General features: G+C 42.9%; 1 protein-coding gene across 2 annotated transcripts in view; it reads right to left on the reverse strand.

The window, feature by feature from the left end:
• DTX4 (deltex E3 ubiquitin ligase 4) overlaps nt 1–2323 on the reverse strand; it is a 36058-nt gene extending 33735 nt beyond the window's left edge. Inside the window, exon 1 of one of the 2 annotated variants that reach the window (XM_009246309.4) lies at nt 1648–2323. In XM_009246309.4, coding sequence (XP_009244584.1) covers nt 1648–1858 — 211 coding nt within the window. In that variant the 5' untranslated portion in view covers nt 1859–2323. The remainder of the gene's footprint in view (nt 1–1647) is intronic. The other variant, XM_054524334.2, reaches the window with a different exon arrangement.
• Nucleotides 2324–18150: the final 15827 nt, after the last annotated feature.

Here is an 18150-nt window from a genome sequence, read left to right on the forward strand (position 1 = left end):
AGGTGCTTTAACTGCTGGTCTCTCTCTCTCTCTGGTCCCACCTCCGTGGCTCAGCTCCGCCCAACACACACCCCCTCCACCCTCACCTCCACAACCTTTACCCAAGTTGCACAATGACATTCTCTCCCTCCCCCTCAGCCACACTTAATCCTCTTTCTCAATCTCCCCACATTCCTCTCTATTCTCTCCTCCTCCCAGTCTCCCTCAGCTCCACACACAGTTGAAGCCCCTCCAGATTCTAACACTTCCAGAATCCTCTCCCCAGAAAGCTCTCCTCAATCAGCCAGTGTCTGCAGAGTCCTTGGCAAAGGGGTTGCTGGGAGTTATGACTAAAGACGGGGACATGAGGGTGGAAAGATACCCCTTTCCCATGACAATCCTAATTAGCACACAGGATGTGGGGGCTTTCCAAGGAAGCAGAGAGACTCTGCTCAAACAGCTGTTCACTGGGGAGGGCCTTTCCGAGTCATCTTCTCTACTTCCTCCGCAGCACACCGGCCTCTCCAGGCTCCTCGGCTGCACTCTTGGGAAAGCCGAGCCAGAATTCCAGAAACAATGGCCCTCTCCCCACCTGCACTGACGGAGGCAGAAACTTCCCAGGTCATCGATTAAGCAAGGACGGAGCAAAGAGGGGCAGTTCTGCTCTCCCTCGGGCAGCACCCCAACTCCCCACCCCCCACGGCCCCATCCTGGAGGCTCCCTTCCTGGCTCTGACCTGGAAAGGCAGGTCAGCTGGGAAGCGAGTTTGTCCTGGCTACAGTGACAACTTGATTCTCATGAAAAGATAGGAGTTTGGCGCTGCAGGAGACCATGGGTTCCTCACAGGCTATGGTTTCAAGAGGAAGCCTGGGGACAGTTTCTCCTTAGGAATCTGCGTCCTCCTCCTCCGCAGACAAAGGGAGCGGCTTCCCTGCCATGCATTCCGAAGCCCCGAGCCTCCCCCTCCTCTCTCCATCTGCTCCGGCCTGTTGCTTCCGCGCTTGTAGTGTGTAGCAGAGGCATTCGCCAATGCCACGGCGTCCAGGGTACCCCAGCCCCAGTCTCTCCTCCCAGGGAGCCCTGCGCTTCCCTTACCCGACTGTAGCGAGAACCTCCGGGGAATCCCTTCTTCCTCCCCCAGTTCCCACACCCAGGACCCAGCTGCGGGGAGGCATCCCACACAGGAGACGCAGAGGCAGTGAGATCGGGGGTGAGGGGACGTGTGGCAAGCCCCAGCGTGCCTGAAGCAAAACAGGGTCAGGTCAGCCAAGGTGCCGGCCGCCACGGGATGAGGGCAGGAAGCCTTTGCGAAGGGCTAGGATTCTCTGTAGTCTGGGGCAGCCCTAGAATTTCTACATGGAAAGACTTAGGGCCACCAAGTGCTGAAAAGCAGGGGCATGAAAGGGGTGGGGAGTGGATTGTTACCGACTAGGTTGAAGCTGGGTTTGCAAAACCATAACACTGATACTATTTGCATGGATGTTTAAGGGGGAGGGAGGATCCTGCGAGGATCCAGGGGAGTGAATCGCCTCCCACCACCACCTCTTGGTGACACTGCTGCACAGAAGTGCCGACTAGGTGGCCAAGGTGGGTTCACAGGGAGGGAGGTACCTTGGCAGGTTGGGAAGGTGGGAGCAGGCGGGGAGGGGTCAGGGGCGGCTGGCTCACCCGTGTCTTGGCGGAACTGGTTCATGGATTGCAGGTCGATGATGTAGGGCGCGAGACGGCTGTCCACCTGGCCCAGCACCACGCTGCCCCCCGCGCGGGGGCCGGCGCGGACCACCGCCTCGATGTGGTGGCTCACCGCTGGGCTGTAGGGACGCCAGCGGCCGTGCTCGTTCAGCCATTCCCAGACCACCACGGCCGAGGCCAGGAGCATGGCGAGCCCGGGGTTGCGGCGCTGCGCGGCCCGCCTCCCGGGCCCCGAGGGCCCGACCTCCTCCGCTTCCTCCTGCGCCGCCGCCTCCGGGCCTCGACCGCTCCCCCTGCCCCGCGCCCCGCCGCCCCGGGCAGCCTCAGCTCCGGCCCATGGGCTCCTCCCCAGCCGTGCATCCACCGGGGCCGGGACACCTGGGCCGCCTGGCTGGGACCGCGCGCCGCCGCCGCCGCCGGGGTCCGCTGCTGCTGCCGCTGCTCCGTGGGGTCGAGTCGCTTCATGCAAATGCCCGGCTCTCTGCAAACAGGCCCCCGCCTTGCAAAAGCCACTCGGCGGGCGCGCGGCCCGAGCCCCGGCGGCCGCGAGCTGGGGCTGACGGCGAGGCGAGGACCCAGCCCTCGCACCAGTTGCGCCTCGGGCTCTGCAGACGCCGGGGTGGGATCTCGCCGCACGGCCGCGCTCGGAATGGCACGCTCTGGTCCCCTCCCCTCCCCTCCCTCCCTCCCTCTTCGCCGCACGAATTGCAGTCGCCGCCGCTGGGAGAGCTCCCCCTGCCTGTGGCTCTGCTCAGTCCCTTCCAGAATGAACCGCCCCTCCCAAGCGGCGCGCTAAGGCAAACCCGCGCCCGCGTGTGTTTCCCTGGTTCCTTGATGCAGAGAAGCGACCCGCCATGACACGGCCCCGGGACCACCACTGTCGCCCAGCCGCAACTTTGCAGCCTTCTTCCCCAAAATGTAATTTTCTCTCTCTCTTTTTTTTTCTTAATGCAGCATGATCAGTGTCCGCAGCGCGAACTGGAGACACGCATTGTCTCGGGGCTTGCGCATGCACTGGCACACTCACAGTCGCGCACACACACACGCGCGCGCACCCCCACGCCTTCCTTGCCCGGGCGCCTATTACCTCATCCTCTCCCGCATCCTTAGCTGTCCGTCAAGGAAGCAGAAGACACGCCCCCTGCTGCTCGGGCGAGTGCCCTGGAACTTACTCGCCCCCTGCTGGCCTAAAGTGTCGTGTGCCGGCCAATGGCCACTCCAACCTCTGCTAATGAGACCCAGTCCAAAGGGATGCAGCAATTTGGCTAATGATGGATTTATATTACCTATGTAGGGAGCAAATGTGGTTTTTCTGGCCAGATTCAACGTACTAGAGTGAGGAAGACGCATGTTAGATTAATTTTATCTGCATCGTTTCTGTAACTGAAATTATGAAACACTAGGACAAACACAAGCTAGACTTACTTTGATCATCAATAGTTAATATGGAAAATAACCTTAAATAGGTAGGTTCTGACTAAAAGGGAAGACTGAAGTCAGGATTATGCATTATCCTTGTCAAAGAACACAAATTTTGTTTTGTTGAGATTGCAAACCACATAAAACAACGAATCGAGTCTATCAAGATCCAAGATATAGGATGTGGGAAAGTAAAAGTAGATTATGTGTTAGAGAATGGGATTGTGAATCTTTCTGAAATAATCAATTTTTTCATAAATATCATATGACCCTTTTATGTTTTAGACGACTTGCTTCCCCCTCCCTCTCCTTACAGCTGTCATTTCTCCCATTGTTAGAATTTTCCATCCTTCTACCTTTATCTTTCTCCCAACAGAGTTCTAAATACAAAGCGAAAGAAAAAGTGTGAGATCTGTTCTTCTTCAGGCCTCTAAAGGCACCAGGCTCAAGGGACCTCTGAGCTTTGTTCTTTCTGGTCTTCTTGCACAGCTTGACCTCCAAAACGCCTAGTCAGCCTCTCCCTTAATTGGGGACTGTTCCTAATCCAACCTAAACAACACCACTCATTAAAATGTCGCGTTTCAGAATTAGAAGAACAAAAAGAAAACAAGTTAAGGATACCTCGACTAATTATATCATAGGCCATTATTATTACCATTTTACAAATGACAGGACTTAAGGAATTTAAACTGTTTGCCTTAGATTACATATCTAGTTAGAGGGGAAACCAGTATTCAAAATTTAGTTGGGCTGACTCAAAAGAAAATGCCTGTTCCATAGCAAGTCGTATATGACACAGAAATGGCACAATAACAGGCAATGTAGAAGTGTCTCAGTGTGAAAGAAGGGAAGGGAGAAAATGGGGGTAGAATTTTCTGGAAAAGAAACAAAAGGCAAACTGAAGAAAAAGTAATTTAAAAATTTATTGGGCTACTTTTATTTCTAGTCATATAAATGGAAAGTATCAAAACTCAGGAAACTTTCTTATAGTCTTGGTAAGTATGAATCAAAAAGTGAAGAGTAATGGTTCAAGGGGATATTGGAAGTACAAGGGAAAATACAGCACCTGACCAGCTAAGCCAGAAATTCCCAGGTGAAAAAAATCTAAACTAGAGAAGCGGGCTACTAGCAAATGTTAGATGAGCTCTTTGAAAGACGAATGGAAGGCAGAAGGAAACTGACGCCTACCTGCCTATGTCCAGCCTAGTTTTGTATCTGGTCTTGTATCTTCCATGTTAAACACAACAGAGTATTACAGCAGAATAAAAATATCTTATGACATGTGAGAAGGTTTGTATGTAGTCTGATTCATTTGCAAGAGGAAGTGAATACACACACATATACACATATACACACAAATGAGAGGGGTCTTTAAAAGTTTATGGAAAATGCATATTATGAAAAAATTAGGCAGGTAGTTCAAATTGTTTTTTTGCACCCAAATAAACTCATACTAACTTGTTATAACATGTCTGAACAGGATCTAGTCTGAGACACTAAGAAGGGTAAGACAATGCCCTTACTGAAGAGGGTCAAGGATTAACAGTCAAAACAATAGCCTGCACCATAGATATGTCAACTGGTTCAGCTTACACAATTCTGACCAAGAAATTAAACTTTCCACTCCTTGATAGGTGCCAAAACCATTGCATCCAGGTTGGCTACAGACAAGAGCAGGCCTTTCAATAGAGATTTTAAATGGGTGGGATCAGGATCATGAAACATTTCTTTGAAGAATTGTAACAGGAGATGAAACATTACCAGTATAATCCTGAAGACAAGGAACAACCAAAGCAATGGCTATCAAGAGGTGGAAGTGGTCCAGTCAAAGCAAAAGTGCACTGGTCAAAAGCAGAGACTATGGCAACAATTTTTGGAGATGCTCAAGGCATTTTACTTACTGACTTTCCGGAGGGCCAGAGAACAATAACATCTGCCTAATATGAGAGTATTTTGCAAAACTTAGCAACAGCTTTAGGATAAAATACCTGGGAAAGCTTCACCAGAGTCGTTCTCCACCATGGCAATGTTCAAGCTCATTCCTTTCATCAAACAAAGGCACTTTCATGAGCATTTTGGTGGAAGATCTTTTAGTCTGCTGTACAGTCCTGATTTGGCTCCTCTGACTTCTTTTTGTTTCCTAATTTAAAAAAAATTTTTAAAGAGCATCTGTTTTTCTATAGTAAAGAAAGACTGCATTGATATGGTTAGGGTCCCAGGACACTCAGTTCTTTAGTGATGGACTAAATGATTCGTATCATCACCTACAAAAGTATCTTGAATTTAATGGTGCTTATGTTGAGAAATAAAGTGTACGTTTTTTATTTTGTTTTTTAATTTTATTTTTCACAAACTTTTGGAAGTCCCCTAATGTGTTTGTGTGTGTATGACTTGACATTAGTAGTAAATTATAGATGTAAAATATCTGTATTTTAATAATCCATGATAATTTATAGTTTATCATGACCCATTTAGAAATAATAATTTATAATTATGTATAAATAATCATTATATATGTATATACATTTCTTAGATCTTCTGATACAATCCTAATTTCAAATAATCTGTACCATAAACCCTGAAAATCTCAGAAATTCCATTTTATTTATTTATTTTTTTTTTGAGACAAAGTCTTGCTCTTGTCCCCTAGGCTGGAGTGCAATGGCGTGATCTCGGCTCACTGCAACCTCCTTCTCCCAGGTTCAAGCGATTCTCCCTCCTCAGCCTCCCAAGCAGCTGGGATTACAGGTGCCTGCCACCACGCCTGGCTAATTTTTGTATTTTTAGTAGAGATGGGGTTTCACCATGTTGGCCAGGCTGGTCTTGAACTCTGGACTCAGGTGATCCGCCCACCTTGGCCTCTCAAAGTGCTGGGATTACAGGCATGAGCCACTGTGCCTGGCCGACATTCCATTTTAGTATCCAAACTATATCTCCCAAATTGCCTCCTGTACCCATAAGTGGCATAAAAATCTTTAACCAAATGATATGCCAAATTTTTAATTTGAACATATGATGGCTATAATAAAACCTCACTAATTGAGACTATGAAGCCAGTTTTGAACTTTTCAAAGGTACAATTTGATGATACTTCAAAAAAGGTCGTCATTGTCTAACACAAAGATTCAGTGAAAAAGCTGCTTCTCTTCTTTTTCTGTGGAATGTTCGTAGACAAAGCCCTTTTTTTTTTTTCAATTAACTATTATTATGTAATAAACCACCCTAAAACTGGTGGCTAAAAACAGCAGCAAGCATTTATTTTTCAAACACATCTGCACTTTGGGGAGGGCTTCCAAGGACAACTGGTCTTTGCTCCACACAGCATTAGCTCAAGGGAGCTATCAGGAAAGCAGGTGGCTGGAATCATCTGTAGGTCTGCTCATTCATAAGTCTACTGCTTGATACTGGCTGTTATCTGGGCACTCAACTAGGGCTGTCAGCCCAAGTACCTACACATGGCCTGTCCATGTGATTGATGGGCATTCTTACAACACAGAAGTTAGTTTCCAAATAAACGAGAGGCAAGAGAAAAAGCCAGGCAGAAGATGCATTGCATTTTAATTTTTTATTTTAAAATAATTGTAAATTCACATGCAGTTATAAGAAACAGACAGAGCCTGTGTATCCTCAACATCCTATAAAACTATAGGAAAATGATAGTGCAATACCATTGCTGATATTTACACAGTTAAGATACAGAATGTTTACAATTCTGCTCCGTTATTGATATAATACCATTGTGTCACACATTATACAATATACATTTTGTGTACAATATACATTTTCCACACCACAAGGATTCCTCATGTTGCCCTAAAAGATCACACCCACTAATTCCTCCCCACTACCATCCTGTCCATAACTCCTGGCAATAACTAATATGTTCTCCATATTTATGATTTTGTCATTTCAAGAATATTATGCAAATGGTCACAGAGCATTCAATCTTTTGAGATAGGCTTTTTCCACTCAGCATAATTCTCTAAATATTCATCCAAGTTGTATGTATCAAGAGAAGTTTGTTTCTTTTTATTGCTAAGTAGTGTTCCATAGTATCCATGGACCACCTTACTGTTCATCCAAGGAAGTTCATATAAGTTGTTTTTAGTTTGGGCTATTATGAATAAAGCTACTATGAACACACTCATCCAGGTTTTTGTGTGAACGTAAAGTATCCATTTCTTTGTGATAAATGCCTAGGAGTACAATGGCAAGGTCATAGGGTAGTTGCATGTTTAGCTTAACAAACTGCCAGTTTTCTAAAGTGGCTGCACCATTTTGAATTTTCACCAGCAATATACCCATGATCTGGTCACTACATCTTCACCATCATTTTTTGGTCAGTATATTTTATTTTAGCCATTTTGGTAAGTGTGTAGTGTTATTTCGTTGTTTTTAATTTGTTTCCTTATTGACTAACAATGTTGAACATCTTTCCATGCGTTTATTTGCCATATATGCTCTTTGATATCTGTTCAGGTCTTTTGCTGGTTTTTGTTTTTTATTGTTGAAATTAGAGAGTTCTTTTTATATTCTAAATATTGGGCTGGGCACAGTGGCTCAAGCTTGTAATCCTAGCACTTTGGGAAGCCCAGTCAGGAGTTCGATTGCCTGAACTCAGGAGCTGGAGATCAGCGTGGGCAACATGGGGAAACCCTGTCTCTACAAAAAATACGAAAATTAGCTGGCCGTAGTGGTGCAGGCTTGTGGTTCCACCTACTCGTGAGGCTGAGGTGGGAGGATCGCTTGAGTCTGGGAGGTTGAGGCTGTAGTGAGCTGTGATGTTGATGTTGTACTCTAGCCTGGGCAACAGAGTGAATCCTAGTCTCAAATAAATAAATAAATACTTTTGGTGGATATATAGTTTAAAAATATTTTTTCTCAATCTGTAGCTTATGTTTTCCATGCTCTTCATAGCGTCTTTCACAAAACAAAAGTTTTTTAATTTGATAAAATACAACTTAGTAAATTTTTTTTTCTAAATGGCTTAAGTTTCCCATGTTAATTTTAAGAACTCTTTGGCTAGTCCTAAGATTTGAATATTTTTTTCCTCTGTTTTGTTCTAGAAGTTTCATACTTTTACAACTTACATTTAAATCTATGATCCATTTTGAATTAAATTTTTGTGTATGGAGTGAGGTTTAAGTTGAGTGTCTTTTTATGTGTTTGTTTGCCTATAGATGTATTGTCCTAGCGGCATTTGTTGAAAAGGCTTTTCTTCCTCCTTTGAATTGCTTTTGAGTCTTTGTAAAAAAATCAGTCTGGCATATTTGTGTAGATCTATTTCTGGTTTCTCTAGTCTGTTCCATTGACCTGTATGTCTATCCCTTCACCAGTACTGCACAGTGTTGATTAATAAGCTGTATTAATAAGCTATGTAACGTCTTATTGTAAATTGGGTAGATTGATCACTTTCTTCTTCAAAATTGTTTTAGCTATTCTGGATCCTTTGATTTCCGCATAAATACTAGAATAATCTTGTCTATATGTGCAAAAATTCTTGCTGGGATTTTGATAGGAATTACATTGAAGCTGTATGTCAATTTGAGGAGAATTGACATATTTTTACTGTGTTAAGTCTTCCAATCCATAAACACGATATGGATATGCTTCTCTGTTTATTTAGATCTTCTTTGTTTTATGTGTTTTCTAGTTTTAAGCATACCTATCCGGTTCATTTTTTGCTCAATGTACACTTAAGTAGTTCATTTTTTTAGAGTGATTATATTAATAAATGGCATTCTATTTTTAATTTTTGTTCCACATACTTATTGCTGGTACATATAAATACAATGGATTTTTGTATGTTTATTTAATATCTTGTAAGCTTGCTAAGGAGTCCAAATCTGGGTCTAAGAGTTCTTTTATAGATTCCTTGGGAGTTTACATGTCATCTCCAAATAGGGACAATTTTGTTTCTTCATTTCTGATCCTTATGCTTTTCTTTTCTTTCTTTTTCTTTTTTGAGACGGAGTCTTGCTCTGTCGCCCAGGCTGGAGTGCAGTGGCGCGATCTCGCCTCACTGCAAGCTCCGCCTCCCAGGTTCACGCCATTCTCCTGCCTCAGCCTCCCGAGTAGCTGGGACTACAGGCGCTCGCCACCACGCCTGGCTAATTTTTTGTATTTTTAGTAGAGACAGGGTTTCACTGTGTTAGCCAGAATGGTCTTGATCTCCCGACCTCGTGATCCGCCCGCCTCGGCCTCCCAAAGTGCTGGGATTACAGGCGTGAGCCACCGCGCCCGGCCGATCCTTATGCTTTTCATTTCCTTTTCTTGCCTTACTTAGAATTGTATTACCTGGAATTTCCAGTACTATGTTTAATACAGTTGTGAGAATAGACATTCTTGCCTTGTTTCTGATCTTAGATAACATCTAGTTTTTCACTATGAACTTTGATATTAGCTGTAGGTGTTCATTTTAGATGTTCTTTATCAAGTTGAGGAAGTTTCCCTCTATCCTTATTTTTCTGAGAGTTTTTTAAATCATGAACAGATATTGAGTTTTATTAAATGCTTTTTTGGTATCAATTGATATGATCATGAGATTTTTTTTCTTCAGACTGCTAATATGGTGGATTGCATTGATTTTCAAATACTTACTGAGATGTGCATCCCTGGAATAAACCCCACTTTGTCATGGTGTATAATTCTTATAAAATATTGCTATATTTTATTTGTTAAAGTTTACAGGGGGCTGGCCATGGTGGTGCATATCTGTAGTCCTACTTACTTGAGAGGCTAAGGCAAAAGGGTACCTTGAGCCCAGGATTTCAAGGTTACAGTGAACTATGATGAGCCACTGCACTCCAGCCTGGGTGACAGAGGAAGAGCCTGTCTCAAAAAAAAAAAAAAAAAAATTGGGGGGTGGTCTATATTTATAAAGAGTCTTGGTGTATAGTTTTCTTTTCTCTTTCTTTTGTTAAATTAAGCTTAGCCTAAAGCTACCTCCTTACATACTTTAAGTTTGACTTAAACGTTTCTCAATACATAGTGAACTATAACTTAACTGAATGTGGAAACAGACTAGCCTACTTTTGTAGCAAGTACCTGAGTCTCAGCCAATCACAGAAGCAATACCTCAACCACTCACAGGAGGCCAACTGTTCCAATAGAGTTCAAACAAGGTAAATGCTGAGCTGTAGCCAAGGCAACTGTTTCTTTTCTTTTTTCTTCTTTTTTAAACTTTTTATTTCAAAATAGTTTCTAAAATTGTATTTTAAAATTGACACATGATTGTACATATTTATGGGGTACATAGTGATGTTTTGATACATATAATATATAGTGATCAGATCAGGGTAACTAGCATATCCGTCCACCTCAAACATTTATCATTTCTTTTTGTTGGGAACGTTTAATATCCTCCTAGATATTTGAGTTGCTCTCTTATCGTGAACTACAGCCAAGGCTGCTGTTTCTATACCTCACTTTCATTTTCTCTAAGCTACTTTCCTTTCTCTGTCCATAAATTATCTTCAACTAAGTGGCAGCGTTGGAGTGTCTCCCAATCTATTCTAGTTCTGGGGAGCTGCCTGATTCTCGAATTGTTCTTTGCTCTGTAAAATTCTGTTAAATTAAATTTGTCTAAAGTTTGTCTTTTAATACTTTCATTTTGGGAGGGGTGGTATCAGAATAATACTAGCTTCATAAAAATGAATTGGAAAGTTTTCTACCCTCTTCTATTTTCTGAAACAGACTGTATAGAATTGGTGTTAATTCTTCTTTAAGAGTTTGATAGAATTGTCCAGTAAAAGCATCTGGCCCTAGAGATTTCTTTTTCAGAAGATTTTAAATTACGAATTCAATTTCCTTAATAGAGTGCTATTCAAATTATCTATTTCATATCGGATTAGTTGTGGTCATTTGTATTTTTTTAAGGAATTGGTCCATTTTATACAAGTTGTCAAATTTACGTGTGGAGTTATTCATAATATGTGCTTATTATACTTTTGATATCTTCAAGGGCTGTTGTGATAACATGGCTTCATTCTTGATGTTATCGGCAATTTGGTTTTCTCCCCCCACCTCTCCCTTTCACCTTCCCTCCTTCCCTGCCAGTCTTGCTAAGCAGTATGTCAATTTCATGTATTTTTTTTTTCAAAAGAACCAACTCATTGTTTATTTTGGCTCTTATCTTTATTATTGCCTTCATTTGGCTACCTATTTTGTTCTTTTTTTAGATTATTATAGTAAAAGCTGATATTATTGGTTTGAGACTTTTCCTCTTTCCTCACGTAAGCATTTAGTGCTATTGATTTTGATTTTCCTCTCACCATGGCTTTGGCTGTGTCCCACAAATTTTGAGATGCTTTATTTTCACCTTTATTCAGTTCAATGTCTTTTTAAATTTCTCGAGTCTTCTTCTTTAACCTACACACTATCTGAGGTGGGAGGATCATGAGGTCAGGAGATCAAGACCATCCTGGCTAACAAGGTGAAACCCCGTCTCCACTAAAAATAAAAAAAAAAAAAATTAGCCGCGCATGGTGGTGGGAGCCTGTAGTCCCAGCTACTCGGGAGGCTGAGGCAGGAGAATGGCATGAACCCAGGAGGCAGAGCTTGCAGTGAGCTGAGATCACGCCACTGCACTCCAGCCGGGGTGACAGAGTGAGACTCCGTCTCAAAAAAAAAAAAAAAAAAGAAAAAAAAAAGAAAGAAAGAAAGAAAGAAGTGAGAAGTGTGCTGTTTGGCTTTCAAATGTTTGGAGGTTTTTCTGTTTTGTTAGGTTATTGATTCCTAGTGTGATCCCATTGTAGCCCAGAGGACACACTCAATATGATTTCAACTCTTTCAAATTTGTTGAGGTTTGTGTCATGGCCTAGGATATGACCTATCTTTGTATTCATTCTGTGGGTGCTTGAAAAGAATGTGTACTCTACTGTTGGATGAAGTGTTCTAGAAATGACCAGTAGACCCTGTTGGTTTATCACGTTGTTCCGTTCTTCCATATCCAGGCTGATTTTCTGTATAGTTGTTCTATAAGTTGTTGAGAGAGGAGGGTGTTGAGTTCTCTAACTATAACTGTGGATTTGCCTATTATCCTTTTAGTTATATCAGGATTTGCTTAACGTATTTTGTCACTTTGTTGTTTTGTGCTTGCATACCTGTAATTACTATGTCTTTTAGGTGATCGGTCCTTTTATTATTATATAATAGCACTCTCTGTCTCTGGTAATTTTCTCTGATCTGAAGTCTATTTTATTTAATATTTATAGTGGTGGACTTGGACCACACATTATCAGCACCACTTCTGGAGGATCTGGAGACTAAGGTCAGCCATATCTACATGAATAGCCCCCAGTAAAAACCCTGACACTGAAGCTCAGGTGAGCTTCCCTGGTTGATGATACTTCATGTGTATTGTCACACATTGTGGCTGGGAGAAATAGCACTGTCTATACAACTCCACTAGGAAGGGACAGCTGGGGCATAAATCTAAAAAGACTGAACAAGCTCTATATGAAGAAAACTACAAAATTCTGATAAATGAAATCAAAGAATGACTAAATACATGGAGAGATATTCAATGTACATTTATAGAAAGACTCAGTATTGTCAAGTTATCAGTTCTTCCCAACTTGTTCTATAGATTCATTGCAAATGCAATCAAAATCTCAGCAAGTTAGTTTGGATGGGAAGGAGGGAAATTGCTCAAATAAATGGTGTTGTTTTCACTTTCAAATTCCAGTTGGTACAATGTACAGCTGGAATTTGAGAGAGAATTCTCTCAAATAAATAAAATAATAAACAAAAGGGAGAATTTATTTTATTTGGAATTTCAGAGAGAACTCTCATTTTTCTCACAGCAATTGATTTAGGGGATGTAACTGATTTTGACTCTCTCCCTTCTCTGGTGTCCATTCTATATTAGCCTCAGCCTCAGGTAATGCTTCTCCTAGCATTGGTGTCTTACCTGGTGGCAGGACCCAAATCTTCATTTCTGAGGGGTCTGAGACCCTGGCTGCCATACTATTTTCAAGCTGTGGTGGTGCAATTGTCTGTTTACTATCAAATTTGGTCAAGTAGGGTCCAAATGGATCATGTGAGTGGCAAACGTATTTCTCCCTGCCCTTACTGGGTCACATAAGCACTTCCTCCTCCTGAAGAACTGGGTTAATTGCCTGAGCCCAGACAGTGACTCTTCTTGCATACTGGTCTCTGGATACAAAGTCTTTGCAGTGACAGGAAGAAGCTATAGCTTAGAGTTCAGCGGGACTCTTTCCGTGTCCCCTGGCAGAAGTGTGCCCCCATAGGGAATCAGGACCTTTCATCCTACAGAGCCCTGACCTGGGGGCTGGCAGGGGCATGGATGGCAGAGGGAGAGACAGGAAGCACAAATTCCCTAAGGGTATTATTAGGAATACAGATAAAGGTAAGCAGGGCCCTTCCTGCCTCTACCCTTTGTTTCCCAGGCCGATGTATAGGTCTACATAGGTCAGATATCTGACATGGGTCTCGCTGGACTAACCCAAGGCATCATTATAGCTCAGTTCTCTTCTGGAGGATTTAGAAGAGAGTCTGTTTCCTTGCCTCTTCTTTCTCCTAGAGCTCACTCACATTTCTTGGTTCATGGCCCCTTCCTCCATCTTCAAAGCCAGCAGTGTTGCATCTGTCTATGCCTCTTTCATGGTCACGTTTCCCTCTGAATCTCTGATTCTCCCTTTTCTCACCTTTAAGAATCATTGTGGTTACATCAGGCTATCCAGATACCCCAGATAACCTTGCTATCTTAAACTTAGATGATTAGCAGTCTTAATTCCCTCTGCAACGTTAATTCCCTTTTCCCATATAACCTACATAGTCATATTCCAGGGACTATGATGTGAACATCTTTGGGAGCCTGCTCCACACATTTCTCATACAACTCACTTGTGGTCTCCTTTCCTGCTCATGCTGCTCAATGCTAGGCATTCCAACTCCATCATACGAGAGACTGGTTTTTTGGCCACACTTGACATTATGACTTGATCGATCTGATAGAGCTCACTACAAAATGGGGAGATTTGGATGCAGAGTCACTTTATGTCTCATGGTTAGGTGCTCCCTACCAGGGCCCAAAAGGTATATTCAAACAGTATATAATTCAAAAGCAGTTGTTATTTAAAAGATATATAATTATCCACTGCAAAAAACATGGCCTTTCTCCAGAACCCCAAAACTTTGCCTTGTAATTTTCCCACTTGGGCTTGCTATCAACTCCACATGGTATCTTTTCCCACATCTGATACTTCTGATACCAGAGGGTCAGCCAGGGCACATGGTCCAAGTAGCCGTACTGTTTTCACCATAGCTTGGATCTTCTGGGACCCTTTCCTAATCCAGACCCCACTCAAGGCTGGCAGCCTATAGCGTCCCCTGTAAATTGGCTGAAACAGTATACCCATGTGTGGAATATGCTATCTTCAGAACCCAAAGAGGCAGGCAGTGTACTTTCTTTTTCTTCATGGGGTATGCAAGATTCAATAATTCATCCTTTTCTTTGGATGGGTGGTCTTAGCATGCCCCTGATTTAGGGGGCCTCTGATTCCTCACAGGGTTTATTTCCTGTTACCTGAAATGCATGTATACCGGCACCTCCAAGGTGTTGATTACTTCTTGCCATCTGGCCTAATTAGCATGTTAACATCAACATAGTAGACAAGTGTGATGGTCTGAACGAAGTACAAGTAGTCCAAACCTTTTCTATCTATATTATAACAAAAGGAACACTATATCTAATATAGTCCTAGGGCAAAAATACATGTGTATACTGTTGTCTATTCCATGTGAGTGGAACTATTTATGATCCCTTTTTCTGATAGAGATAGAAGAGAATGCATTAATTCAATTGATGGTCAAATACCATGTACCTGATTAAATGTTCATTTGCTCTAGCAAAGATTCCACATCTGGCACAGTGGCTGAAATTGGGCCCACCAGTTGGTTGATTTTGTGATAGTGAACGGTCATTCTCCACAACTGATGAACTAAATGCACACATGACAGGGAGCATCATTTCTGTATCCTTTAGATCCTTAAGGATGGCACTAAGTTTCATGCCTTGTGCCCACTGGAGTCATCCAGTGAAAAGTGGAGCAGAGTGCCATAAAGACTTACAGTGCTGAGGAGATAAAAATTGGAGTTCTGAATTTGATAACGCAGGAAGTGAGAGGACACTAGTAAACATCCCAAGGCCTCAGCTGGGGCCCTTCCAGGCTACACTGTAGAAGTGAAGCCAACCAGAGGTAGACAGAGCCTTGACATTATACAACTGAGTCTCAAGTTGATTTTATCCATGACTGAAATCTGATCATTAAAAGGTCTGATTGATAATCAGACCTCTTAATTGATAATCAGACCTTAATTATCTGATTTCACTCTGTATCAGGAGGATACAGTAAACCCTCCTTGGAGGAAAATAACATAATTCAGGTGACAAAGTAAGAGATAACATTTCACCCAGAAAGGCATCTGACATTTTCTTTTCTTGTAAAACCAATGTGATGCCAGGACCACCCCGGCTGAGCTCTTGAATATACCATTTTCATTTAACTGCTTTTTTGGCCTTTTGGATTCTCCCTTTGTTAGTCAATCAGTCTTAGTTGACCCAACCCCCAAAGGGATGCCAGATGGAAGAAGCATCCTTGAGTCAGGCAGTGGATCTCAAGAGTTTGGCCGCAGGGTAATTGATAGCTGCCTTTATTGGTGTGTACTTGTGGCTACCTCCAGTAGGTGGCAATGTTGTCCTAGGAAATGGCCTCTGAGTGCTTCTGTATTTAAGCAAAGCTGGGATTTCCCATTCTTTTGAAGCGTCTATATTGTTGTTGCTAGACTACTGAGAGGCGACAGGGAAACAAACTGAGAGGATGATCTACATGTCCCACAGGAAGCAGTTGCTGAACAGGGTGATCCTCTCTGACACGAGATGAGGAAGTGAAGGCACTCAACATCATTCCACAACAACGGTATCTTGAATCCGCCCAAGGAGCTCCATCCATACCGTTACTTTAGCTTTCTTTCTCTCACAGCAAATCATACCTAAACTCCATCAGTTGAATTCATTTGCTTTTCCCCCATAGGAGCATAATGAAAGTCAGGATCCAACAATTGTGCCTGTCTAGGAGCCCAGGGAAGTTCAGGGTGACAGGGAAAGGACAGCTAGGGTGGCAAATGGAAGACAGTAGAGAGAGAGGGAAGAAAACTTAGTTGCTAGCCTTTTCCCTCCTTTAACTCCTTGCTGCAGGGTCAGAATCTAAGCACAAGTGTCAGTTCTTTTCCATGCACCTCTCAGTATTTGGTGAACACCCAGGTCCAGAGATCCCTTTCTACCCCTATGCACACTGCCTCAGCTCCACCCTTTAGTCCCTGGTGCCTTTGGCCATTCGTGTGCCCAACATCTTGTTCTCTTACAGGACAGGATAGGATGGTGACTTGGACACCTGAATCCAACAGAGCCATAAGCTTGAGCCCTTCCCTCCCTGAAGTTCCCCAGTATATGCACACAGGGGGACAGAGAGATCTCAGTTGCATTCTAATTTTCTTTCTCTAAAAGCAGCTGAGGTTGAGGCAAAAGGGAAGGGATAGGTTAAAGGGGGGCAAAGGGGAAGGAAATTGGCTACATGCATTTTTAGTTTTGAACGACTAGTTTGGATTCAATCAAATAAATTTCAAATGTTTTGTTCACCTGAAGCTATATATCAAATAGCAAGGTCCTTATTGCTGACACCATGTATTTCAACTTCAGGGATTCTTCACTCAGTAGCCACAAACACATTGCTTTTCTGCTGGGCTGTGGGGCTTGATGCTCCATTGTCATGAGAGCATCCCTTCCTGTTCCTGCCCAGAGGAGACTGAGTCACGTGAGTGACAACCAAAGAATCATTTGGGTGGCTTATTTCAATTCTACCTCTGGCCACTCAGACTTATTAACAGGTAGGTCAGTGGGGGACCCTTGCTTAGTTCCCTCACCCTTACCCCCACTGCACCTTTTGGAGAAAGCACAGCCCTGCCAACACCTTGACTTCAGGTTATACATTTCTGTCCTCTCATGACTGTGAGAGACTAAATTGTTTCAAGCCACCAAGTTCATAACAAATGACCCCAAACTTGGTGGCTTAAAACTACAGAAATCTACTCTCTTATAGCACAGTTCTGGAGACCAGAAGTCTGAAATTAAGATGTTATCAGGGTGGGTTCCTTCTGGAGGTTTTGAGGAGAACCTGTCCATGCCTCTCTCCTAGCTTTTGGTGGCCTCTGGCAATCCCTGGCAACCCCTGGCTTGTAGATGTATCTCTCCAATCTCTGTCTCCATCTTCACATGGCCTTTCTTTCTAGGTCTCTCCTCTGTGTTTCTTCTTTACTTATAAGGATGCTCGTTACTGGATTTAGGGCTCACCTAGTAAGTGCAGGATGATCTCATCTCTTGAATCTTAATTTAATTACATCTACAAAGCATTTTCGTCTAAATAATTTCACATTTACAGGTATATAGGGTGAGGATAGTGCCTGCCCTTAGGGGCAGGCACAGTTAAACCCACTACAACCTTGTTCAGTCCATTATCCCACTTCAAAGAGAGATCTGGAGTAGAATGTGATAGTGGGTTAGCTCTGTAACCAGGAACTGGATGAGTGAGTGGTGATAAATCCAGGCCTAAGCTGAATTTTCTAGCTACCTGGTCTTTAGAGCTAGGACAAGAGAAAATCAGAGAAAGGTATTTGCTGCATTCTGAAATGCTTATATTTCTTAAGTGATCCAAGGTGGGTGTACTTAAGATGCAGGAATGGCCATAGTAGTGTCTGGATCTGATGAACTAGCTCTTAGGAGAAAGAACAATAAGCTATATTTCAAGATATAAGTCCCAGTCTTTTCCAAGGTATCACCAATTTGGGTAAAAATTCAGTTATACTTCCTTCTCACACAGGAAACAGGTATAATAATATCTGTTCTAATGGGTATTGAGATAATATGTCAGAAATTATTTAATAAACAGTAAAGCCACGTAAGTCTAAGTCTCTGTGACGATTAGATGGGCATTAGACTTGAAACCATATTTGAAATGATACAGTCAGTTCTCATTATTT

This window comes from Pongo abelii, chromosome 9 (genome assembly GCF_028885655.2).
Source record: "Pongo abelii isolate AG06213 chromosome 9, NHGRI_mPonAbe1-v2.0_pri, whole genome shotgun sequence".
Lineage (NCBI taxonomy): Eukaryota > Metazoa > Chordata > Mammalia > Primates > Hominidae > Pongo > Pongo abelii.